Here is a 24,379-nt window from a genome sequence, read left to right on the forward strand (position 1 = left end):
TGTTTGTTCGTCGTAAGTTTCATCGTATTTTCTGATGTGAAATTTCTAGCACGACTGCACCAACTAGCTTAGATTATGTGAAAGTGTTGTAATGTTTTCTTTGTTTTTTCAACATGAAAATGATTATAATGATTTTCGACTTGATGAATAATTGTCATTTTGAAGTTGACACACGTGGTTTAAATACAATGAAATGTAGAATGTACTATTATGTATTAGCCTTGGAGTTAGGACGTATCGGATCTTTAACATTATTTTTTACGGAAACGAATAAAGAAAGAATATAGCGAACAATATCTGATATTACAACAAATTAATAATTAGATTGTGCGACAAAAAAAAATTGTCTGAATTAGCCAAAGACAGTAAAAGAAACGTGACTGAATAACAATTTCAGAGATCAGACAAATAAAAGAACAACGAAACAAAACAAAAAAGGCTCATAAAATGATTGAATACATTAGATGAGTGTGAAGTCCACTACCAGCAATCGGAAAAAAAGAATGATATAGAAATAAAAAGATAGAATATAGTTATGGAATATAATTGTAGGTAATACTCTTATATAAATAAATCTATGTTCTTGGCTTTGTTAAATTTGGACACGTTTATGGATATTGTGGTCGATCTGATTGTCATTTGGGGGCTAAAATGGCGGCCGAGTCAGATTCCTCTCAGGCCTTTCTCCAATACTCGAATCTTGAGAATTTTCTTAATTAAATGTTGTGGTAATTGTTTTTAATTAACAGCCATCAGCATTCTTTGCTACGGTCAAATTTTCAATTTCTAGTTAGCGTAATGAATCTGGTTCACTTTAAATTTCAAATACTAGAACATACAGTTCACTTTAAATATCAACAAAACAGTAATATTTCATGACATGCAGATATTCATATGTGAGATACTCAGATTCAAATAAAGATTTAAGTTATATATTGCAAACAAAAACAAATAAGTCATTGGTTTACAGAAAAAAATTAAAAACAAATAAGTCATTAACTAATTAGCTAGTAACTGTCTTCTCTCCTGGCCAGATATATTTAGTTGAGGTCCAAGTCATCATCTTGCCAACTCACACACTAAAAACTTGTCACTAATCATTAATCAAACCATGTTTTAATTTATTTGTAACCTTAATTTGCAACTAGCTCTAAAAATTAAAATAAAGAGTGTTTGACATCTACATTCTATGTACATAGAAATTATCATTTATTTGCAAAACCCTAAGTAAATTACTATTTTTTTTAAAAATGTATACGTATATGACGTGGCAAACAAAACCCACTAAAATTCAGGAATATTGAACCCCACCAAATTTAGCTATGAGACTATAAATAAGTGCCCGAAGCTCTGCCCCAACAACAACACTCATCTCAAACCCCAATACCAAAACCAAACAACAGCTTTTTGTTTCTTTACTTTTTTTGCCTTCTTCTAAACAAAGTTAAAAAGACATGTCTCTAGCTATTGCAGAGGTTTACACGGTGAGGAAGTTTCACAGAGCGAGTATGAAGAAGTTGCCGGCTAATAAACCAGCGGCGGTTACCGGCGCCGAGAGAGACGAGAAAATCAGCGGAGGAAGCTTCATGGAGGCGCCTGCGAAATCCGGTGGGAGCAGACAATTCGGACGGTGCTTTTTTGGAAAGCCGGGGATGAAGAAAAGCTCTGCTAAAGTTTCGGATCCCTTGACGACGATTGAGTGACACTATATATTAAAATTTTTTATTATTAAGCTTTTTTCTTCATATTTTCTACTATATTTGGTTTTTTCTTTTCTTTTCATGGGTCTTTTTTTTTTTCTGGCTTTTTCTAGTGTCTTCTCTTTTTCTTTATTTTGGTGATTTTTATTAAAATAGTCAGTAAAACGATGTAACGTCCAATGTAATGAACTTAAAATGTGAGAAATTATAAATATTTATAACTTTTGGATCAAATGCTAATGCACTCCCTAAATACATTTATCTAGTTGATCATGAGTTTTATACCAACGGAACTAATTAAAAGTGAGTTGCACCATATTTCATACTTTCAGAAAATCCAAAAACCGATACTTGTGCTGCAGTGGTGTTGTTTGAAGTTTGAACTATATCACATATTATATGAGAATAAAAAAAGAACCAAAACACAAATTGGTTGGTTAACCGTTTGACGCTTTTGACATAGTATTGTCGTAGTTTAATAATTATCATTGACGGTCCTGCAGATGATACTTTAATTATCTTCTTCTGATACACTATATATACTATGTGACTGCAACTCGCATACAAACATATCTAGACCATGGTATATAATATAATTACTATAAAGTCATAAACCATTAGATTACAGATTTGAGTTGTTCATAGTATTCATCCAAAGAAACTATACAAATTAAAGACCTTAAATAAAAAAGTATGAAAAAGATATAGCAAAAGACTTTTAAAAGGAAAAGTAGTGGGGTTTTAAGAAGATAAAAAGAAAATTAGTGGATGCTCAAAAGTATTAGTGAAAAACTAAACCAAAATATCTATGAGCGTACTGAAATATGAGAAGAACTGTGTGCTGAACTGCTGCTAGTGATTTGGTCATTATGTTTTAACGATTTTTCTTTCGGCCGGCCAATCAGACTTTTATAGTTGTCGTTACATTTTGTAGCAATGGCATACACACTAATTAACGTGTTACAAGTCAGGTTCAATCTAGTTTTGAAATTACAAGTTACACAGCAGCAGAGTCTCCAACATGAAATATACATTTACTAAGAGCTTTTGTTTTGTTTAATGATATATCTAAAACACTCATTATTACTAAACAAGATTAATAAAACATTAACTTAATATAAATGAGATAAGAATTTTACAATTTTCTTTTTCTGTAGTTAAAAGAAAAAGAAAACCATAAAAAGGAAAAAAAGAAAAGAAAAAGTGAACGACAAGGCAATTACCTTAAATATTCTCCCGTACCAAGTTGACATATGTTTAATTAGTTATTTTGTAATAAAGTTAGTTATATAAATCATCAAAGTCTATGTGTTAGTGTATTATCTCATATAAATATTAAGTTTTGATTTTTCTCTCTTAGTTTTGCTGATTTAACAATGTCCGTAGTGAAATTGATACACTTGGTTTTCAGCAAGAGATGTAAAACTATAATTACAACGAGATTTGTAAAGTAAGATTACCATTAGGTTAACAATTTGGTAATAAAATATTATAGCTTTTAGAATAAAACTTTGACTCAACCTCATAAAAATAGTAATCACCTAATCAAGTTAATAAGGGGGTGATTGAGTAATTATAAAGAGTTAATAATAAGACCATTACCGAGAAAAGGAAAAGGGTTATATTAGGGTGAAAAAGTTAAAAAAAAAAAAAGGTGAAAAGCAAAAGGTTGAAAAAGTGTAAAACAGTAAGAAAAAGAAAATAAGAGGAAGGTGATGGGATTGGATGATGATGTGCACGTAACTTGAATTCGTAAAAGTCGTTTCTCCTTCCTTTCTCTCTCTCTCTCTCTCTCTCTCTCTCTCTCTCTCTCTCTCTTTTCTCGTAAAGCTTCACTGCTTCACGCAATGACTCTATCCTTCAAATTCAATCCTCCTCATCCTTCGCTGCTCATATCTTCCCGCTTCATCCTCGTTCCCATACCAGACGCTACAGTTCTCCGGCGCCGGCGTAATTTTCAAAATCCACTCCGGTTAGTTCGATTTTTTATGCTCAATGTCTCTTGGGATTTCAAAATTTCGTTAGGTTTTAGCTATGAACCCGAACTTTTAGGTTTTGGTTTGTTATCGTTGTTCAGACTTCAGATTAGAGGATATATTGTGGAATTGACAGGTAGATTACGCTTAGATTTATCGCCGAACCCTTGGAATTTGGGGGAATCTGGTCTGCGTCGGTGAAGGATCGATGGAGAAATCTAGTAAATGTGCTGTTTGCCACAATTCGTTTCGTGCATCCATCTGCGTAGCTTGTGTTAATCGCAGGTATGCTTGGTTTTTCTGGAATCAATTTCTCAAGTAGGATCCTCCAATTTTTTTGTAGATTATGTGGTTACTTGTGTATTGTTTGGCTCTTTGTGCAGCTTAAAGGAATACAAAGTTACGTTGGACTCGTTGAAGAGCCGTCAGGAGGTTTCATATTTGAGACTAAGTGGCTTGCTTGTCGCAAAGGTTTATCTTCTGCGCTCTTTGTTGAGTTTGAAGTCTTCTGATCTGAAATTTATTTTATTTTCTTGCATAAATGATATCTGATGCCCGTGTGCTTTCCGCTGCTTACCAGGAGAAAGCAATCAGTCAACATTGTTGGATTGATCTTCAGAATGAGAAGCTTGCTAGGTTGCGGGAGAAGCTCCAACTTCAAGTGGAGAAATTGCAGCAAAGTTTGAATATAATCCTTAAAAAATGGAATTTCCTTGATATCTGTCAGATTGCCAAGTCTAAGTATACGTACTTCATGATGCAGGCAAACACACATTTCGGAGTCTATCTCTCAATCTGAAAGAGAGATATGGCATTATCGAATCAACTAACGTTGCTGTAATTTGACACTTTTTTTTCTCTCCCAATTTCTGCCTTCTCTCTGGAAAAAGCATCTGTATAAAGCTGATCTTTCCATGGTAATGTGAACACTAATATCTCATTCCTGCAGTTGGAGAAGACCCGTGTTCGTCAATTGGAGAACCACTATTCGGATACTATTGGCAATCACTACTTGGTATATGTAAGGTCTACATCTCATGATACTTTACTTCTATGCTCACTAGTCCTTTTTGTAGAACTCATATATTCATCATTATCTGTGCCTCAATTTGTTTATATCCGATCTCATATGTATGATTATGAACACTAAGCCAGCATTTGTAATTTACAGATCGACCTTACTTCAGAACGCCTCTATAAACAGGCTTTGGTTATGAGACAGATATGCAAATTATTCCCATTATCCAAGGTAAGAAAAACAAATTTTAGGCTCTTATATATGAAGTTAATTAATTTACAGATTTCATAGAACATATAGAGTTCTTTACCAAAAAGAAGTTGGTAAAACACATCTTCTTTCTTCTCTGAGGCAATCTTGGACTCTCTCCAAGCTGTTGTGTTATCGAACACAGTTTCTAGGACGTTTTTACTGAATCTTACTCATTTCAGGTGAAACTAGAGGGGCAGAACAAAGATGGGTGTAGTGGACAGTATGATCAAATCTGCAATGCTCTCTTACCACAAGGTCTCAACCCACTCTCTGTTCCGCCAAAAGAGCTCGCAGCCTCTTTAGGGTAACATGTCATTGTCTTTAAACAGTCAATTTGTGGCACATGAATAGTTTAAAGTATATGGAGATCCGAGTCTTAAGTGAATATTATACTCATGCAGACCATTGTACTCATAATAATTTTCGATATTTGATTGGTAGTTTGATGATTTAACATCCCATGGTTTGTGGTTGGATCAGGTACATGGTTCAGCTTCTGAATCTTGTTGTCCATAAGATCTCAGCGCCTGCACTCCACAACTTGGGTTTCGGGGTAGATGTCAACACATCCTTCACTCAATTTATGCTATACAGTTGCCTCAGTCTTTTAAAGATAGCACACACACGCACATACATACAATCACTGCATAATGTTTTGTCTGGGAGATAATTTGTGGATATTGACGTTATATTACTATTCCTCTGGAAATTGGTTAACCAAGTATGATTAAAATTCGGCATTACTTTATATATCAGGGTTCTTGTTCACGAATATGGCAACGAGATTCTTATTGGAACGCTCATCCTTCTTCTCCAAGGTAAATTATATATGACATGACAGACATTGTTTTGTGTCTCGATTAGATTTAGGGAATTAAGAGATCCTCTTTTTTAATTGGCAGCAATGAGTATCCCCTGTTTGTACCATCCCATGATTACTACTCATTCGAAGGGAAAAGTTCATGGACGGGTCGAGATACAACAAATTTTGGTGTCACTTCATTGAAATCAGATGGAAGTGTAGAAGATGACTATCATGACCTTGAACTTGACGTTGTTAGTCTTTCTTCTGCCTCTCCTCATTCTGTTGAAACACTCAGAAATCTTCAGAGAGGAATTGCACATCTTAAGCAAAGCGTAGCTCACTTAAATGTGTATGGATATAGTTCCTTGTCTCTCGAAGTTCCTACTGGAGCCTCAACTTTTGAAACATTTGCAAAGTTGCTTGCCACATTATCTTCTCTCAAGGAAGTTCAGTCTGCTCTTTCCCATGGTTTGTCAAGGTAAAGCTTAAAATGCTCACCTATAAGTATACAATTGTTTCATATGACTTAAGAAAGACTTGAGACAGAGAGGGAAAAACAGTTAGGTTCTATCTGTATCATTTTTTTTCTGTCGTCAATCTGTATCATTTGTATCCGAATTTTGACACAACATACTTGCATCTCTGACTTTTACAGTTCCAACAAGCAAAGACAGGAGCCGAACAAGTCCGTGTGGAATTTGAACTCCTCAAGTTCCAGCACCTTGCTGAACAGCTATCAAACACAGCCAACATCGGTATGACATAAGGTTCCCAGAATTATCATGAGAGTTATAAATTCGTTTCAAGGACTAAAACCTTAGTAGCTATGTATGTGATATGAAATTCTTATTTTGCATATCTATCTTGTAGTGGAACAATAGTTATTATAATGTACCAAATCGAGATCCAAGCTACATGGTGGAGTTTTCTGATGTGAGAAAGGATAAAAACTCTACTGATGGTTGGAATTTGGTTGAGCATCCTCATTCTTCACATCAACTCTATCATCCCAACAAGCAGTATTGATCATCATCTCAAGGTAAACAAGGTCTACTTCTAGAAACTACCATATTGTTACATCTATTATTTTAATACTCGAGAGTCACGAAGAAATGCTCATACTCAAAACATCCTCAATTGCAGGGAACTACTAATGGTGTTTATAATTTAAATCTTGATAACTTCTGCTGTAATTTATTATGATGAAACACATAGACGAGAATTACGTAAATTAGCAATGCAACTTCATTCTTTTTATATCTGTCTAATGGAGTTTGATAATACAACGATGAAGGTCAACTGCAGTTGTGAGTTGGTGACCTGTCTAATGGAGTTTGATTAATACAACTACAACAATGAAGGTCATGTGCATTTGTGACGTGAGAATATCCTCCACCTTGTTTGGGCTTTAAAAGGAAGGGACAACACAATATCAATTACATATATATAATATATATATAAATAAAACAAAGTTACTTATTCTTATTCAGTCATCCAACAAAAAAAAAAAAAAATCAGCTCCTTTTTAATAATACCACACAATGGGAACAAAAGCAATGATAAGAGAAACCCCATCACCTTCCTTTGCTTTTGAACTTATTCATAATTGGCAAAAACGAAAATTTTCATATAAACTTTTTTCTTCATTTTATTTTTATTTTTTATTTTGGTAAGTGCTTCCCTTACAATATACATGGGTCTGTTTTCCTCATTTTAAATATATATTTGTACAAGCGTAGTTTTCTTATAAATAAATTAAAATTGAGCATTGATGAAAATATTAGTGATTAAAATTTGGAATATCATGTAAGATTTTTTTGTTAATCTTAAAATTAGTAGTACAAGTTTACTAATCACGTGTTTTGTACTTATGAGTACTGTATAATTTAACCAACAAAAAAGAATCTACTTTCATTTATTTATTTTTATTTTTTTGGTTGGGAATGCAAAATAGAAGAGAATCAGTCGGAGTTCAGTTCAAGTTGGAATCTTTGAACGATGACATGCGGTTTATATAAGAGGAACTAGTATATAGAAACATTTATGCCTCCTTTATTAATATTTTTCTTATATTCCTTCCCCCTTTCATTTTGTAATATTTAGAGAATATCTACCATGTACTAGTATAGTATTCTTCATGAAGCAATATTACAAATATTCGAATTCTATTTTGTTTTTCCTTTTCTTGAACGTCTGATGATCATTCGTGCACTAGAAGAATCTCATGACATGATGATCATAGCTTCGTCTTTTTTTTTATTTGCTCAGTATACGATGTATCTTTGATTTCTTCTTATGCGTTTTGTGTTTTCAGCAGATTTGTTTTCTAACTACTTCTACTGTATGCAATTTCTAATATAATTCAGTCTATATATGGATTATAGTTTCTTTTGCACCGTAAACCATATTCGTTTAGTGGCTCTAGTCATTGGTTTAAGCCAGCGAGAATGGGATTCCAAGTTAATATTCTTAAGTCGTATACTAATATTACTAAAAGTACTTCCAAAAACATACGAAAGTTATAAGTACTTTAAGAAAACTATTAGGCTATTTCAGTATATACGTAGAAATTGAATAATTTAGTACTCCGAAACAGAAACTATTTTGCTGGTGCAAAATTTGTAACAGTATAGATGCAATACATATCAAACTTGAAGGATATATAGTTTTTCTCAGGTGTACTTGAGAAGAATGTAAGAAATAAGAGAGGGGAAAAAAAAGTACAAAGAAGATAGCGAGAAAAGCAATAAAATGAGTAACTTTTGCAGTCATAACGAAGAAAACCAAAGGAGAAAGGAGATAAGGAAAATAGTGGGAAGATCGGTGTCTTCGTGATGAATTAAAGTAGAAATGTGTGTACGTAACTTTTGTGATCATACTACTTTTTTCTTCATCTACTATAACACGTAACAATGATATCATCTAATAATGCATGCATAGTTGTTATTTAGCTAGGTTCTTGATCAGGCCTAAGTTATCGGTTAATTTAGAAGAAAAAAAACTTCGATATATTATATACCAATAAATAAAATCAAGCTAAAGTGTGTATAAGATCTTTCGCGATGCGAATTTATATTGTGACATTTTTTTTTCCTCTTTGGTTTTATATATTTTCGTATCACCGCACCGATTTACTCATGTTTTATCATATTTTAAAGATTGTAAAAAATATAGCTAGAGGAGATCTTTATTAAAGTAAAACCAATTAGACAGGAAATAAAGCTTTGATAAAAATATAAAAACAGACATGCTTGTCTTTGTCGAACACACAGATTTTATTACACAAGTGGTTCCCAAACTAATTAAGATCCATAATATAAAAAACATAAATGAGAGATTTAAAAATGTTATCTTTTGGGTTTGGTAGGCCATTAAAGCTCCAATTATTTGTCACTAAGTCAGGGAAGGAGACTCTTAAGCATAAAGACGCCACTGCATAACCCCTTATGGTCCCCTCAACATAAACCTAAAGTTGTATATTGAAAAAATATAAAAAACAAAACCATAACATTTATAAAATATTAGGAGAAAGAAAGAAAGAAAGAAAGAAAATCATACATATATCTTTGTACCACCTATACGAACCTAACTTATAGGGGGAAAAAGACATTGATTCTTTTGCAGACCCATCAGCATGCATACATATACAAAAAATGTGAAAATGGAATTGATTACATCAATGGATTAATTATCATTTACAACATGTTTAAATCGTCGTAACATACATAGAACATGCAATTAATGGTTCCACAAACTACTTTACGTCAAACAATTCTACTTATGCACGTCTACAAAACCGTTGCGCTATGTTTATGACATAACTCTTATTTTTTATATGCATAATACGTTAATTTTTTTTTTTTTTTGTAAAATTATTTCGTAAAATTATTTCAATCAGTCTTACAAAAATCTATGAATTTTAGATATTTGAAAAGAAAAGTTGTGTTGCTGCTATCATAAGCACTAAATCTTTGATCAACCAATAAATAGATAAAAAAGCTTCCCACTAAACCAAGATTTTAAAGAAACGGAGGAAAAGTAAATACATTTTGTTATCTCAAAGCGCTATTAATTATTTTGATCCCTAAAACATAAGACACTTTCCAAATCTGGAATGCAAAATAAGTTTTACCACCGGAACATTGGGACGTGTCGACGTCGGAAAGGGTATCTCAGCTCTTGGTTGCTTGATGACATCATTTGATGCGTACCTCAGAAACACAAGCGCACGATAACAAAGGGTCACCTTCGTGCTTTTGCCAAAGAACTCTTCTTTCTATCGTTTTTGTCGTTAAACGTTTCGTTGCTTTAGTAAATTTTTAATATTGATTTTGTGATTATAACTAATTAGTTGATTATTATTCTAATGGAATGGTGATGCCGTGATGGACTCAAACAAAGGAAATAGGAAAAGGCAAACACAAATAAATATGAAAAAAACAAGAAACAAAGAAAATCTATTATTATTTTTCCTCTCTTTACATGATGGGAACTCTTGACCTTTAAGTTTATTTTTCTTGACAGTAAACTTAAGTGTCCAAAGGAACTCGAAAGTCGAAACACTTCTCCTTCCGTTTGTGTTTTTTTTTTTTTCCTTTGTGGTCCGAATGAATAATATCTCTGTTTGATCAAGAAGTTAACAAGAAATGTGTTTCAAATGGGTTTTTAATTCTTCGTCTCTCAACTTCTTCATGAATCACTCTGCTTATCGATCAAGGTTTGTTAAGATTTCCTCCTTTATATATATTCTTGTTTTTTTCCCTCCCTCTCTGTTTTGGATCTTGGAGAAATTGGATTTTCTCGTGTCTCAGTCGAAGTTGCAGTCTTTTTATAAGTTTAACATATTTGAAGTGATGAAGAATATTTTATACTCTGTTTATGGTTTGTATCAGTGAGAGCAAATGCAAATTTTAAGAGCAAGCTGTTTGGATCTATAATTTTAAGGTAAGGGAAAACAAAAAGAAACAGTTTCTTTCTTTCTTGTGGAATTTTGAGAGACCGTAGTTTAAGAACTGGTTTGATATGTAGAGAATATAATAGAGATGATGAGTTCTTCTTCTTCTCCAACTCAACTTGCATCTTTAAGAGACATGGGAATCTATGAGCCATTTCAACAAATTGTCGGTTGGGGTAATGTTTTCAAATCAGACATCAATGATCATAGTCCCAATACTGCCACTTCCTCCATCATTCAGGTGGATGCTAGAGTTGACGATCATAACCACAACAAGGTTATATAAATTTTCTCACTGAGACTTTTTTTTTTTGTAATTTATTTTGAAGGTTGTTTTGTTACTTGTGTTTTGTGCTTATTGTTTGGATTTACGTGCAGACGAATTATGCTTCTTCTTCGCATAACCAGATTGAAGCAGAACCTTCTAGTAATGATAATCAGGATGATGATGGCAGGATTCATGATAAGGTTTAAAACAAGCAATGCTAATTATATCATTATTTTTTCTATTTTACGTACAAAGTTCCCAAAACAAAGATCATAAGGATAGCTTTTGTGGTATTGACTGATATTTATTTCTCTAATATGTCGATAGATGAAAAGGCGCTTAGCGCAAAACAGAGAAGCTGCTCGCAAAAGTCGTTTGAGAAAGAAGGTAAAAAGCAAGTAACTTTGATTGAGTCTCACATAGTTATGTTAGTTTCTACTAAGTCTATATTGTTTCTTTAGGCTTATGTTCAACAGTTAGAGGAAAGCCGGTTAAAATTATCGCAATTAGAGCAAGAACTTGAAAAGGTTAAGCAACAGGTGAGCCTAAGTGAAAAAAGATTAATTCAAAGTGTTCTGTTTTGAGTTTCTATCTTCATTACTAACTCAAGACTATTTCTGTTTTTTGTTTTGTTTTAAAGGGATTACGCAACTCATCAAATTCTAGCTATATAGGACCAGCTGGGAATATTATTAACACAGGGATTGCTTCATTTGAGATGGAATATTCACACTGGCTTGAAGAACAAAGCAGGAGAGTTAGCGAAATCCGAATAGCGCTTCAGTCTCATATAAGCGATGTAGAACTGAGGATGCTAGTAGAGAGTTGCTTGAACCATTACGCAAATCTTTTCCAAATGAAGTTGAATGCAGCGAAAGCCGATGTTTTCTACTTGATATCGGGCATGTGGCAAACTTCCACAGAAAGATTCTTCCAATGGATTGGAGGATTCCGCCCATCCGAGCTTTTAAACGTAAGGAAAATTCAAACATTCCGACATTATATATACTTCACAGATACAATATTTTTCAAAGACACTAATCTACATTTTGAAAATGTTTCCTATGTTTTTTTTGGTTTTACAGGTTGTGATGCCTTATCTTCAGCCACTAACCGATCAACAAATCTTGGAAGTGAGAAACCTCCAACAATCATCACAACAAGCAGAGGATGCTCTCTCTCAAGGCATCGATAAACTTCAACAGAGTTTAGCTGAAAGCATTGTGATTGACGCGGTTATCGAGTCCACGGATTACCCTGCTCACATGGCTGCAGCAATAGAGAATCTTCAAGCATTAGAGGGATTTGTGAATCAAGTAAGTAAACATTCTTAAAACAATGTAAGGAAAAGTTTTTATGTCTTTCTATTCAAAGATTTGAAGAATCTATTAATGATAAACAGGCGGATCATCTAAGGCAGCAAACTTTGCAACAAATGGCAAAGATCTTGACGACAAGACAATCAGCTAGAGGTTTGCTTGCTTTGGGAGAGTATCTTCATAGGCTTCGTGCTCTTAGTTCTCTTTGGGCAGCTCGCCCACGAGAAGCCACTTAAAAGAAGCATTGCTTTGTCACAAAGCTTTTGGAATTATGTTTTAAAAAAGTATATTTGTTTAAGTAGAGTGATTCTCTTGATTAGAACTTTATGGTTTTTGCTTTATGAAGTATCTCTCCAGAGAAGATGTAAATTTGGGTGGAAACTTTGTTATATATTTTAGATATAATGTACAACCAAATAAGGCTTGTTATAATAATACCACTGAGCAAATTTGATAGTATGTGCTAAAATGTAAACTATTATGTAATGTTCAGGGACCAAATGTGAAACTTCATAAACTTTAAGGGTATGTCTGTAAATTGCTCATCGTTGCGCTTCAGTCGTCCACAAAAAAATTCCCGGGAATTGATTTTTCTTTTGTAGTTTTCCGAGAAAATTCGTTCGGTTGGAAATTTTCATTTTTGTTCATGCTGAGAGAGGGAGAATTCGAATTATATGAATTTTGATTGCTGGGTATACGAAATTAATCGGTTTCTGGGTTGGGAATTGAAGTTATGAGCAACCTTCGAGCTATTTGTAGACCACACACGGTGTTTACTTCGATCGTGTGCTGTAGTAGACACCAAAGCCGATCAAATTTTAGGGTTTCGATTGATAGAAACGTCGGCTTTAGAACTCGGGTATCGAATTCGTCTCCGTCGTCGTCTTGGTTTAGGTCCAAAGAATCGAATTTTTGGTTTCGATTGAATCCGAGGAAGACTTTTGTTAGGGCATCGAATTGGAGCGAAGAGCAGTCTCCTTACGATACTCTCGGTAAAAAACAACTTATGATTCTTGTACCCATTTAGGAATTGCTCTGTAATTACACAGTTCTTTTACATTAGTAGGCAAAGAAATTTAGTTGTTGTATACTGGAATCTTGTGGCAGTAAGTGGTTCTCTTTGTTTTGGCTACTGTTAGTGTCAGAAGAACTGGACAAGCTCTTCTTTGTGTTGTTTGGTTTTGGATACAGAGTTGGATCGAGATGCAGAGGAAGAGCAGATTAAAGTGGCATACAGACGACTAGCCAAGTTTTATCATCCCGATGGTACGTTTCTGGAGCTTTAGTTAGAGCTATTTGTGATTGTTTTTACAATCCCTTATTGAACTGCTATTCAGATGTTGGGATCTTATGTGTTTGTGAAGTTATAGGCTTTTAGTAACGTAAGACCTGGCTGAAGTTTTTGCAGGCCAAAGCTTCTGTTTATCAGTACATGTAGCCACAACAGTTACTTATATTCATGTCACTCTATCGTGTTAGATTCAAGACACTTTGTTGTATAAGGAGTTATTTTGTTTTCACGAAGTTGTAGTAGCTCTATTTTTTATTCTGTCTATTGCAATTGTGGCTTTCTTCTGTAGTTTATGATGGAAAAGGGACTCTTGAAGAAGGAGAAACAGCAGAAGCAAGATTCATCAAGATTCAGGCTGCATACGAGTTGCTCATGGACTCGGAAAAGAAAAGACAATACGATATGGATAATCGAGTGAATCCGATGAAGGTATGTAAATATAAGAATTGCAAACTTGGAATTTTCTTTTTCTCTCTGGAAATTTTGAGGGTAGGGTGTTGTTGGGTTTGTGTAGGCATCTCAAGCTTGGATGGACTGGTTGATAAAAAAGCGTAAAGCATTTGATCAGAGAGGCGACATGGCGGTTGCAGCTTGGGCTGAGCAACAACAGCTTGAGATAAACCTACGTGCTCGTCGTCTGTCTCGTTCTAAAGTAAGAAATAAAAAGTCTGTCTGAGCTTGTTCAAGTAAAAAGAAGTAATTTTCATTTTGCTCTGTGTTGAATCTGTAAACTTGTTAAGGTGGATCCGGAAGAAGAGAGGAGGATATTGGAGAAGGAGAAGAAAGCATCAAGAGACTTATTTAACAGCACGTTAAAGCGACACACTTTGGTGTTGAAGAAAAGAGATATGATGCGAAAGAAAGCAGAGGAAGATAAGAAAAAGCTCATCACTCAGCTATTAGCAGCAGAAGGTCTCGAGCTTGATACCGAAGGAGAAGAAGAAGAGGAAGAATCAGCCAAGTAAGATCCCAAACATTTTTTGGATGCTTTCGATATCTACTTCAAGTAATTAAGCACTTTCTCTTTCTCTTGTTGTAAAAATATACATGTAGATATCATATTTGATGATCACAAGATCTTCGCTTCTTCACGGTTCACCATTAAATTTCTTGATTAGGAAACAAGACAAGTACCAAGAACAAAACAAAGCAAATCGGGCAAATCTTTTATTGAATTATGAGAGAATTTCATTTCAGTTCGGAGATTATAAGAACAGGGTATAAAAGGAAACCTTGTTATACATATAAAGGGTATAATATGTATTATACATATAAAGGGTATAATATGTATTCATTGAAAATGCTACAATTGTATGAATCAAGATTATTATTTATATCCTTGTATTCATGTTATGTGAATCTCAAAATTTTTATGATTAAAAAATCAATAGATGATGTCATAATGTGTAATAAACAGAACAAATCGAATAACATTTATTTTCAAGACATGTGTCGCTATTAGAAAGAAAAAAAAAATCAAATTTTTGTAGAATAAATTATTGGGCTGATTAAATAAGTTTAGGAAATTTGTAGAACTTAAATATACGCTTGCTTAGTATTATATAAAGGCGCAAAAAAATTCAGATTTACGCTCTTTAACTCGAACAAGAAATAACAATGAGCCTAGTAATTTTGAAATCTCTTCTCGGTAATCTCAGGCTTTACAAGTTTGATGTGCCTTCTGAGTCTGATGTCGGAGTTCTAATAATAAGTACTCCAAGTGAACACACAATTGAACGGTTTCAATTGACTCGATACACAGGTCGAGGACGAGGAAGAGGTTCAAAAGCTGGATTATCCAAAGCATTTGTAGATTTGGTCGATTGGCAATTCATGATGGAACATGAGTCCAACATACCTAATCAGATCTTTGACTATATTGTCTCTAATTATTCTTTCAAGGATCTTGATGTGGTACCTCCCGCGTGTCCTGTCCTTGTCTTTTATTTTCAAATTAGAGGGTTTAGTCAAAGTTATGTTCCTGAGATTGACATCACACCTGCTATTTTGCACATATTGAGAACGAGAGACTCTGTTTTAAGTGTTGAAGATGCAAGAACTAGACTCGTACCAATTCATCCACCAACGTTAGAGATTGTTGATTGTTACCAAAGTTTGGAATTGTGTCGTATATGTGAAAAAGGATATCCAAAAAAAGACGAGATTGTTTATAAAACAAAATGCAATCACATTTTCCATGCAACTTGTATCTCTCGTTACTTGTTGCATACTCCTCGATGTCCTATTTGCTCCGTTGAGTTGCCACCTGTCGATATTCGAACTCTACTCTTCAACTAAAATTTAGAGGTTTTATTGAATATTTTTGCTAGTGTACTATGTAATATATATAAATGAAAAAGTGTTTTAATTTATTGGATATTAGTGAGTTGACAAGATATTACTCATATATAAAAAGTGTTTTGCGGATGTCAATGTGTTATAATTTGAGGTAATTGATTATTTGTAAACATAATGATGACTTTAAACAAATAATTATACAGCAAACGTTTAAAAAAAAGATGATTCAGTTCCCAATCAGCTTGGTCGAGCAAATACTATGCCTCTATCTACTCACAAGTTTTTGACAGAGTGCTACAAGAAAAGGGAAAGAGAGAGACGAGATGGCAAATTTTGTATGCAGAAACCTTAGTTGCTAAAGTTAATGGCGTTTTGATGTCTTGGATCATGCTAATGTAATAATAGCTCATGAACGAATGAGCTACTAACGTGTTAAGAAAATGCATATTTAAAGAATTTTAAGACAACTATTATTCCCTTGGTCAGATTTTAGACACAATTGATGATTATTTACACTGGTCAAAAATGCTGAAACTTCGTAAATTGACTTCCAAGAAAGAAACAAGATCGTTGCTTCCGTTGTCGACATGATACTGATGATCATTCATCTGAATCACGATCCTCATCATCTTCAAGAGAGACGAGCTGGAGAGTGAGACGACCGTTGGATCTGTGAATTCGAAAAAACTCGTGACAACGCACTTTCTCTTCCTTAAGTAAAAGCCGACCATCACTCGTGTACTCTCGCTTCAGCACCGACGTAAAGTTCGACGGCAATATTGGAGGCGGCTGTATCTCACGCGCCACCGCCTTTCTCTCACAGGGAAACCGGACATTATCTGTCTTGTCAGAGGAAGCGTCGAAGCAAGACGACGTCACTGTTGGAAATTGATCCATTGCTTAACCTTACAAAAGAGAAACAAACGATGTGAAGATTAAGACCAGAAGACCAAGAGAAGAGAAGAATAAGACAGCGTGTTCGTAAAGACTAAAGAGGAGTACTTTCTAAAGGCTCTCTGCCTCTCTCTCTCTCTCTTTATCTCTATATCTTTGGTGAGAGTTTGGTGAGAGTTGGGGGTTAAATAGAAGTTAGTTTTATTCATTTTTATACTTAACGTTTTGGAATTTTCTCTAATGAGAAACTAAACATATGTATACTAAGAAAGAAATATACGTATTAAGTATTGACCCAAAAAAGTGGAAAGAAATAGACAAGTAGTTCCTCTGATTTTGTGGATAAAATAAACAAAATAAGAATTGTAAGGGCAACATATATAAGATGTTGGTCTAAGATGCTTCAACAAATGAAAACTATACAGCTTTGACAACAACAACGGGACAAAATACGCTGATTTTTAATTTTCTCCATTTCGGTCATATACGTGTTTATCCAAATTTTGATACATGCCACTTTTACTAGATGATCATGTATCCTTGCTAATCAATACCATAAAATCCATGACACACATGACGTGACAGCGTTACTGACCCGCGTTACGTATGTTGATGAGCCAGAAATAGAAGTTTCACTCAATTGATCGATACAATAGGAGATATGACTACAACCATTTCGTATATTAGTTTCAAAAAAAGCTAGAGACAATGGTTCTATAACCACAAGGTGATTATTTTCTGTAATGATATTTTCTAATCCATGTAATCGAATAATGAATAATTTGTTTACTCATGATGAGAAAAAGCGAAAACTTTTGTGATGTTTGCAGGATATAGAGAATTTTCGTATCCGTTCCTTAATATAAGAAAATTTAACGAAAAAAGAACACAAAAGTCTATAGCTCATAAAATTTGAGAGGGTCAAATACAAAAATGGATAAGAGTCTGGGAGAAACAAAACCAAAAAGTGTATCACTGATCACCAGGAATTGACTTGATAATGTCAGAATCACCTGAAACCAGTCGGAAGACGAAAATCATTAGTAGAAAGATCGATGAAGAACCAGTAAATACGTAAACAATCAGTTAGTAGTTCAATTACCAGGATCAACGATGCTCAGGCAAGAAACACGAAAGTACTTTCCGCAGGCTGTACCCAAATCAACATTGTCTGAAAACACACATTAAGATGGAGACAAGAGAAACACAGTCAAGCCACGTAATTAGCGTTCCTTGAAACATTGACTAACTATGCTTATTATCATAAAAAAATCATCTACTTCCTTTGATGAGATGAAATCATCAGTCAAAGAGCATGATTCTGGATTAAGACGTTTGTGACCAGCATTACAATCAATTTGGTATTATGTAAGCATCTAACTTGTGTAATTTTGTAATCAAATACATACAGAGACATCAATAGCAAATTCAAGGAGACTGTGATCATGCCAAAAGATTAACTCAACAAGCGTTATAGTTTCATTATATCATCATCACCTTAATGGTCCATAGAAGCAGATTTGTACACTTGTTATCTACTTAGGATTATACATTCTCAGTTACCAAACCTAATGGGATCAAGGTATCTCTAATTCTCAACAAGAGCTAAAGATGATTGGTCCGAAGAAGAAAGAAACTTACTTCCATTGTAGTGGTGGACACCAACTTTGGCGAGCATTGCGTAGTACTCAATCTCTGATCTTCTCAACGGTGGGCAATTGGTGGAGATGAGAATCAGTTTCCCTGTGAAGACATAAAGAAAACCAGAATAAACAACAAACATCTAAAACAAAGATGTAAACATTTAAGGTATGCACACCAAGTGTTCGACGAAATTACCTTTGGAGCCACGGAGGGATTTGAGAACAGACTTGTAACCAAGAGTGTATTTACCACTCTTCATCACAAGGGCCAACCTACTGTTAATACCTTCATGAGACTTCTTCTGCAATAAAGCATAAACCCAGAGAGCAATTTAGTCATTGTTGGATGAGATCGAAAACGATATCTAGATGAGGAGAAAGGATAAAACTTTGATGAGAGATATTGCGACTGACCGTTTTCTTGGCAGTCACCATTGTTGCCGGCGATGAATCGAAATGTTTTGGACCTGTGCGGAGGAGGAGAAGCCGAGAGGAGGAAGAGGAGCACACTGACCAAAAACGAAAGACCGCCGCTTCTTAACCTTTTATATTCTGTGTCAATGTTCTCTTCTAGGGTTTTGCTCTTTCTCAATCTGTTTGAAATTTCACTTATGCCCTTGATGTTTTCTATACTTTTGTAATTTGTACAGTAAAAAAAATTATTACTCGATTTATTTGTTTAAGTGAACTTTATGCCTAATTTAATACAAAGCGGCTGAATTAGCATGAAAACCACTTGTACATTGTTTTGGTCAACATGTTGTCGACGTGAAACGTATTTTGCATACTTCCTTTTTTTTTTTATAAGATACTTCTAAACGTTACATTTGTTTGTTTTTTTTCTGGCATACATAGGATTTGTTCATGTTTCAAGTTTCAACAATTTTTGTTTGCCAGTAGCACAATATGATTTCCTCTTCTTTCTATCGGATTCAACGTATGAGTTTTGAATTCTATATAATAAAATGGGACGAACTGACTAATCTCTCAGTTCAGAGTATACTGCTAAAAATGACATGGTTTCTCGGTACTTTTGCCATTTTCCGTAATAAAAATATCACAATAGAATGAGGCTTTCCTCCCAAGAGCCCATCGGTTTCAACTTTGAAGCCTAACCAGTAACCACAGTTTTCACATTTTCTTACACACACTCACACAATTAACTGATCCAACATGAATAGGTTATAAGGTTTTCTAAGTCATTTTAGTTTCTTCTTTTTTTCCTAGGTTTTGATCAAACATGGTCTTATATTCAGAATTTACCTTGTGGTTATAATATACGTAATCTACCAATTTTACTTACTATTTTCTATCAAAATTTGTCTATAATTTGTTTTGCTCTATTAAACTTTATCCACTAGAACTTGTCCACCAAAATTTATCACCTAAAGACTTGCCAATTCTAAGTGTTATTTTTTTATGGACAGTGTTGTAAAAATCGCATACTAAAATTGTTTTTTAAACAAGTAACCAGAAGTTCTATTATGTACTCGTATCATTTTTTATAAGTTTTAGATCGGAAAAGAATAAGAGGATTTAGTATTGGAAGGTTATTATACTCTAAAACGGGATATGTAAATCGGTCGGTCAAAATGTAAAAACAATACACACAGAGCTAACTTCGCATTGAAGATCTCTCTCACTACCACCATCTCCACTCCATATCCTTTCCCTGTCGGCGCGTAACAACAACAACCGAGACGACACAAACAAACAAATCTTCACGTGTCATAAACTGAGACCAGGTGGTCGTCATGTACAAAGTACAATATTACTAAAAAATGCATAGTAACATCCAAGAATATTCCATACGATGACCCTTGCCTTTGCCTTGCTTTTGAAGATCCTTCATCGAGAGGCACCTTCGTTCTAAGCTTTAGCTTCACTTATCAATTATATTCCCCTTACTAATACACCATGTAGTTTAGGAGTTTGTGATATTTTTGTTGCCAATGCTACGATACCCATGATTCTAACTCATATTCACATAAATGTTTACTGATAAAAAGAGAATAACATACTAGAGTTGAGTCTTTTATTTCGCACCTGGTTCACAGCGCATGTACAAATGTGATCGCACTACCTAGAACGAGGTATATCATTAGTGGCAGACTAGGACTGGAAAAATATATACAATTTTGCATAAAAATAATAAAACATTAATTATCTTGGATGTATATAGTATATACTACACGCATTATTATTCTCAAATACCTCTAACCCACCCACGTATATATGAGCCTTTGAGCAAATACCAAGAAAATTATGATGTAAAATATGAAAGTTGAATAAAATATGGGCTCTGGGGTTAAATTTTCGACTACCACTTGGTTTTATAATAAGATTAAAATATAATTTACTTTCTTAAAAAATGCAAGTGATATACGTAGCCATATATGACAGATTCGTCTAACTTAAGAACACTATATATTTGTAACTCTCTTTCTCTCTCTCTCTTACATATACACACATACATTAATTAAGTTTCTCTCCTTTCGTCGGCTTACTTACGTATTCTATACAATTTTCCACTCAATCAAAATTATCTCGTACGTACCAACTTATATGATAGGATCTCGTTTTGATTATTTTGCAGTGATCATTGGATATGGGTCGGGTTAAACTGGAGCTAAAGCGGATAGAGAAGACCACGAACCGACAAATTACGTACTCAAAACGTAAAAAAGGTTTAATAAAGAAGGCTTATGAATTGTCAACACTTTGTGATATCGATCTTGCTCTCCTCATGTTCTCCCCCTCCGATCGCCTTTGTCTCTTTTCCGGTCAAACAAGGTATATATATTCGATCCCATCTCTTATTCTAGAACGTTATTCCATACCTCTCTCGAATCTTCTTGTTACGGTTCCTCAGCTTAACTATTGTTATGTATGTTACTGCCAATATCATTTGATATAGGACCAAACGGACAAGCCATATAATTTTTCTTTTTGGGTGGTGGAAAGCCACCGAATAATGGATCATCTAATAATTTTGAGTTCTTGATTTATTTCTACTGTTTGATTTGTTAATTCATAGTATTTCTACTGCAACCGAGCGTCGACACGTTTTACATATTACTGAAGCTTTAGTTACTAGAAGTTCCACAACAGTTTACTAAAAATAGTAGTACTTCGGGCTTGTTCGTAAATATATTCAGTTCCTGTGTGCTTCTATAATACTAGCAAAAGTTTCATGCAATTTCGTAACTAGCGGAGTTTAAGTGTAATTTACTGAATGACAAAAGTGTCGGCTTTTTTTTTGTTAATAAACTAATTTTGTGACAGTTCAGAAAGTCTTTCATAAGTTGTCATTAAGTTAGAAACCCTAAACTTTTTATATTTTTCTCCAATTGGTTCACCTTATATATCTCGATTTAGTACTTGATTCTATAAATAAATAAAGATTTTGACCAAGATTTTATGATAAGTTTGACTAATTTTCAATAATATTATAAATTTTGTATACCCACATGACTATAATACAAAAGAAAGTCTTGTAGACTTGTACTATAGGTGGTGGTACGCTATATGTATATACAAATTACGTCATGTTATCATGACACCAATGCATGCAACGACTCGGTGTGAGTTCAAATAAAACTTGTCATGGCTTTTGTTTCTTTTCCATTCAAAAATTAAATTTTTGAAAACAATTTCCTCCTTAAAGGTAAAAAATAAGAATCGGAAGCACAAACCAATTCTACTTGTTGTTACGGCACTGCATAGATGTGAATTCACACATAGAGATGATGTTTGTATCGATCTCCATTATCTTCATTTTGAGTTAAATTCAGGATCGAGGACGTTTTCGCGAGGTACATCAATCTTCCTGATCAAGAAAGAGAGAAGTATGGTTGCATATTCATTCATCGCATTAATCTACTTAGGAATATATCTATTTTTTCACGTCTTTTGGATTTATTTATTTTTCTTAAAACATTTTCAGTGCCATAGTTTTCCCCGACCGAAGCAAACGCCAGCTGTGAGTGTCATCGTCACACATTTCAATTTAATATACTTAATATTTATATATATTTCGTAACTAAAACCTTCTTCCCTGTTTTGCAGAGGATTCCAAAACAAAGAGGTGAGACTGATCGATCAATAAAAAAAGTACTAAGTTTATTTGGGTCCTCTGTGCAAAGTATTTTATTAACGTCTTGATAAGCATTTTCTTTGATGTGACAGTATCTGTTAAGAACTCTTGAGCAACTCAAAACTGAAGACGACATGGCCCTCCAAATCAACGAACCTCGGTTTGTTTCTCTTCGTCCTTATAAGAACTTTTCTTATCTTGATGTATTTGTATGTTTTCAATTATTCATATATGTACGATGAGTCGCTGACCTTTGATTTCATGACTCTGGAATAGCCCTGTCCACACCGATGTCGAGGTCATTATTAATTTCCCGTTTCTTTGTTTACGAAAATATAATTTTCATAGTAATTAAGTTTATTTAATTAATTATATTTGTAAAATTTACAGCAACTTGAGCAAGAAGTTTGTAGATTACAAAAACAGCTTCAGATCTCAGAGGAAGAACTTAGGTATTAGACGTTTTTATTATTTGTTTGGTAAACAAAGAGTTATGACTCATGTCACATAATATTACAATATATGTAGGAAATTCGAACCAGATCCAGTGAGGTTTACATCAATGGAGGAGACTGAAGCATGTGAAACTCATCTCATCGATACCCTAACACGTGTTGTTCAGAGAAGGGTGAACATCACTACACTTAAAACAGTTGCTCTGTTATTATTAAAACTACATTTGTGAAAGAGGAGGAGTAGTAGTTTAGTAATTTGATTATTGCAGGAACATTTGTTGAACAAGTCCTCCAAAGCACCAAGTACCCAACATAGCATGGAAGGAATCCTTCTTAACGACGTCGCGGAGGAATGGGCCTCTGTGACTGAGCCCAAACAAACACATATGATAGCCAATTCAGTCCATCATTCCAATCCGCTAAGGTCCTTTCTAGTTCAAACCAATTTGTTTATTTATTTATTTTGAATAGATATATTATTGGGATTTTTGATTTTTGATTTTGATTTTTTTTTTGTCAGCTATGAGATGCTATTATTGCAAAGAAGTACTTCAAGTTCGAACAAAAATCCAAAATGATGATATTAGGTGAGTCTCGGTGAAAATGCGAATACTTCACGAATGGATCCAATCCTAAACTTCTACAGTTTTTTTATCCATTTGAATTAAGGTTTTATTCTTGTAATGTTAAATAATTATGAAATGTTGGTTAAAGTTTAATAAGAGTATTGTAATATAATCAATACGTTTTTTTGTTTACTACATATTTTTTTAGTCGGATGTTTATTATATTTTGTTTAAACAGTTATAAATTTTCTACAACCGTTAGTAGTATGCTATCTCATTGTATTACCGGCGTTCCAGTTTTGATGGTTCGCGTTTAGAAAAGAAAAAGGTTCTCGTTGTTCAGCTGATCAAGTTTGGTTTGCCTGCATCTATCAGGTCGTGTCTCTAAGCAAGGTAAGGTTCTCGTTGTTAATGTACTTTAGATTTTGTCTCATGTGTGGTTGTAATTATTCGATTTTCTGTTTCTTTTTTATCTTTCTATCGGGCTTGCTTGCTTTTGTTTGGCTGTTGGTAGCCTTGTAAAGTGAAGTTTGCCTGTCTTTTTGGACCGTTTTGATTATGTATTATTTTTGGGCCTGTGTATCAATGGGCTTGATTGGCTTGTAAGGTGTTTGCTTGGAAATGAAATTGGAAGTAAAAAAGAAAAAGGGGCTATTCCAAACCAAAATTAGACTAGGGGCTAAAATAAAAAATACCTTAAAGGTAAAGGGTCATTTCGCAAAACAACGGCTCAGTCACTTATTAATGCGCACCGTTTTGTGAGAGGAGGCCTTCGCCCAAAATTCCTAAAATTTAAAACTTCAGTCTTCTCTGCTTCACGAGGCGTATATGCGAAACTCTCGAA

General features: G+C 34.1%; 8 protein-coding genes across 12 annotated transcripts; 6 read left to right on the top strand and 2 right to left on the bottom strand.

Moving 5' to 3' along the window:
• The first annotated feature begins 1,377 nt into the window (after nt 1-1,377).
• On the top strand, nt 1,378-1,934 carry LOC17895832. Its single transcript, XM_006300514.2, has one exon. It carries the CDS (start codon nt 1,455-1,457, stop codon nt 1,701-1,703), a length of 249 nt encoding a protein of 82 aa, XP_006300576.1. The 5' UTR covers nt 1,378-1,454; the 3' UTR covers nt 1,704-1,934.
• A 1,514-nt stretch (nt 1,935-3,448) lies between these two features.
• On the top strand, nt 3,449-7,402 carry LOC17895788. 4 transcript variants are annotated; one of them, XM_023788111.1, is made up of 14 exons: nt 3,449-3,672; nt 3,813-3,961; nt 4,060-4,147; nt 4,257-4,356; nt 4,440-4,513; nt 4,626-4,697; nt 4,848-4,925; nt 5,126-5,250; nt 5,427-5,499; nt 5,703-5,764; nt 5,849-6,229; nt 6,407-6,506; nt 6,622-6,799; nt 6,895-7,010. In XM_023788111.1, the coding sequence occupies exons 2-13, from the start codon at nt 3,885-3,887 to the stop codon at nt 6,775-6,777; spliced, it is 1,386 nt and encodes a 461-aa protein (XP_023643879.1). In that variant the 5' UTR covers nt 3,449-3,672; nt 3,813-3,884; the 3' UTR covers nt 6,778-6,799; nt 6,895-7,010. The 4 variants fall into 4 exon arrangements, with proteins under 4 accessions (XP_023643879.1, XP_023643880.1, XP_023643877.1 ...); XM_023788109.1 differs by lacking the exon at nt 6,895-7,010 and adding an exon at nt 7,046-7,402 and having other exon boundaries at nt 3,450-3,672; nt 6,622-6,790; XM_023788110.1 differs by having other exon boundaries at nt 3,450-3,672; nt 6,622-6,790.
• A 2,854-nt stretch (nt 7,403-10,256) lies between these two features.
• Nucleotides 10,257-12,751, top strand: LOC17894006 (transcription factor TGA7). Its single transcript, XM_023787411.1, has 9 exons — nt 10,257-10,468; nt 10,644-10,695; nt 10,780-10,982; nt 11,084-11,173; nt 11,301-11,360; nt 11,435-11,512; nt 11,614-11,946; nt 12,059-12,289; nt 12,376-12,751. The coding sequence occupies exons 3-9, from the start codon at nt 10,794-10,796 to the stop codon at nt 12,526-12,528; spliced, it is 1,134 nt and encodes a 377-aa protein (XP_023643179.1). The 5' UTR covers nt 10,257-10,468; nt 10,644-10,695; nt 10,780-10,793; the 3' UTR covers nt 12,529-12,751.
• Nucleotides 12,752-12,868: 117 nt separating this feature from the next.
• Nucleotides 12,869-14,917, top strand: LOC17896509 (uncharacterized J domain-containing protein C4H3.01). 2 transcript variants are annotated; one of them, XM_006302603.2, is made up of 6 exons: nt 12,869-13,284; nt 13,484-13,558; nt 13,873-14,012; nt 14,098-14,235; nt 14,324-14,544; nt 14,702-14,917. In XM_006302603.2, exons 1-6 carry the CDS (start codon nt 13,026-13,028, stop codon nt 14,805-14,807), a joined length of 939 nt encoding a protein of 312 aa, XP_006302665.2. In that variant the 5' UTR covers nt 12,869-13,025; the 3' UTR covers nt 14,808-14,917. The 2 variants fall into 2 exon arrangements, with proteins under 2 accessions (XP_006302665.2, XP_023643180.1); XM_023787412.1 differs by having other exon boundaries at nt 12,872-13,284; nt 14,637-14,791.
• Nucleotides 14,918-15,200: 283 nt separating this feature from the next.
• On the top strand, nt 15,201-15,952 carry LOC17896268 (putative RING-H2 finger protein ATL50). The gene has a single exon (XM_023788565.1). It carries the CDS (start codon nt 15,201-15,203, stop codon nt 15,879-15,881), a length of 681 nt encoding a protein of 226 aa, XP_023644333.1. The 3' UTR covers nt 15,882-15,952.
• Nucleotides 15,953-16,337: 385 nt separating this feature from the next.
• Nucleotides 16,338-16,920, bottom strand: LOC17896115. Its single transcript, XM_006300969.2, has 2 exons — nt 16,884-16,920; nt 16,338-16,786 (listed from the first exon to the last, which is right to left on the bottom strand). The coding sequence occupies exon 2, from the start codon at nt 16,776-16,778 to the stop codon at nt 16,482-16,484; it is 297 nt and encodes a 98-aa protein (XP_006301031.2). The 5' UTR covers nt 16,779-16,786; nt 16,884-16,920; the 3' UTR covers nt 16,338-16,481.
• Nucleotides 16,921-17,598: 678 nt separating this feature from the next.
• LOC17895513 (60S ribosomal protein L30-2) lies at nt 17,599-18,947 on the bottom strand. Its single transcript, XM_006302959.2, has 5 exons — nt 18,833-18,947; nt 18,615-18,720; nt 18,417-18,518; nt 17,878-17,946; nt 17,599-17,788 (listed from the first exon to the last, which is right to left on the bottom strand). Exons 1-5 carry the CDS (start codon nt 18,851-18,853, stop codon nt 17,748-17,750), a joined length of 339 nt encoding a protein of 112 aa, XP_006303021.1. The 5' UTR covers nt 18,854-18,947; the 3' UTR covers nt 17,599-17,747.
• Nucleotides 18,948-21,026: 2,079 nt separating this feature from the next.
• LOC17894758 (agamous-like MADS-box protein AGL66) lies at nt 21,027-23,679 on the top strand. Its single transcript, XM_023788234.1, has 10 exons — nt 21,027-21,211; nt 22,213-22,266; nt 22,365-22,397; nt 22,487-22,505; nt 22,607-22,674; nt 22,791-22,812; nt 22,905-22,966; nt 23,043-23,142; nt 23,239-23,393; nt 23,490-23,679. The coding sequence occupies exons 1-10, from the start codon at nt 21,027-21,029 to the stop codon at nt 23,545-23,547; spliced, it is 756 nt and encodes a 251-aa protein (XP_023644002.1). The 3' UTR covers nt 23,548-23,679.
• The last annotated feature ends 700 nt before the right edge of the window (nt 23,680-24,379 follow it).

This window comes from Capsella rubella, unplaced genomic scaffold (assembly GCF_000375325.1).
Source record: "Capsella rubella cultivar Monte Gargano unplaced genomic scaffold, Caprub1_0 scaffold_2, whole genome shotgun sequence".
NCBI lineage: Eukaryota > Viridiplantae > Streptophyta > Magnoliopsida > Brassicales > Brassicaceae > Capsella > Capsella rubella.

Coding starts and splice junctions, on each gene's coding strand:
- LOC17895832 (XM_006300514.2), top strand. CDS start 1,455: ATGTCTCTAGCTATTGCAGAGGTTTACACGGTGAGGAAGTTTCACAGA.
- LOC17895788 (XM_023788111.1), top strand. CDS start 3,885: ATGGAGAAATCTAGTAAATGTGCTGTTTGCCACAATTCGTTTCGTGCA. Junction 5,500..5,702: donor TCCACAACTTGGGTTTCGGG/GTAGATGTCAAC, acceptor TTTATATATCAG/GGTTCTTGTTCACGAATATG. Junction 5,765..5,848: donor GCTCATCCTTCTTCTCCAAG/GTAAATTATATA, acceptor TTTAATTGGCAG/CAATGAGTATCCCCTGTTTG.
- LOC17894006 (XM_023787411.1), top strand. CDS start 10,794: ATGATGAGTTCTTCTTCTTCTCCAACTCAACTTGCATCTTTAAGAGAC. Junction 11,361..11,434: donor AAAGTCGTTTGAGAAAGAAG/GTAAAAAGCAAG, acceptor TTGTTTCTTTAG/GCTTATGTTCAACAGTTAGA. Junction 12,290..12,375: donor TAGAGGGATTTGTGAATCAA/GTAAGTAAACAT, acceptor AATGATAAACAG/GCGGATCATCTAAGGCAGCA.
- LOC17896509 (XM_006302603.2), top strand. CDS start 13,026: ATGAGCAACCTTCGAGCTATTTGTAGACCACACACGGTGTTTACTTCG. Junction 14,013..14,097: donor ATCGAGTGAATCCGATGAAG/GTATGTAAATAT, acceptor GGGTTTGTGTAG/GCATCTCAAGCTTGGATGGA. Junction 14,236..14,323: donor GTCGTCTGTCTCGTTCTAAA/GTAAGAAATAAA, acceptor AAACTTGTTAAG/GTGGATCCGGAAGAAGAGAG.
- LOC17896268 (XM_023788565.1), top strand. CDS start 15,201: ATGAGCCTAGTAATTTTGAAATCTCTTCTCGGTAATCTCAGGCTTTAC.
- LOC17896115 (XM_006300969.2), bottom strand. CDS start 16,778: ATGGATCAATTTCCAACAGTGACGTCGTCTTGCTTCGACGCTTCCTCT.
- LOC17895513 (XM_006302959.2), bottom strand. CDS start 18,853: ATGGTGACTGCCAAGAAAACG. Junction 17,947..18,416: donor TGTCCACCACTACAATGGAA/GTAAGTTTCTTT, acceptor GTGTGTTTTCAG/ACAATGTTGATTTGGGTACA. Junction 17,789..17,877: donor CCTGAGCATCGTTGATCCTG/GTAATTGAACTA, acceptor GACTGGTTTCAG/GTGATTCTGACATTATCAAG.
- LOC17894758 (XM_023788234.1), top strand. CDS start 21,027: ATGGGTCGGGTTAAACTGGAGCTAAAGCGGATAGAGAAGACCACGAAC. Junction 22,267..22,364: donor CCTGATCAAGAAAGAGAGAA/GTATGGTTGCAT, acceptor AAACATTTTCAG/TGCCATAGTTTTCCCCGACC. Junction 22,813..22,904: donor CTGTCCACACCGATGTCGAG/GTCATTATTAAT, acceptor TAAAATTTACAG/CAACTTGAGCAAGAAGTTTG.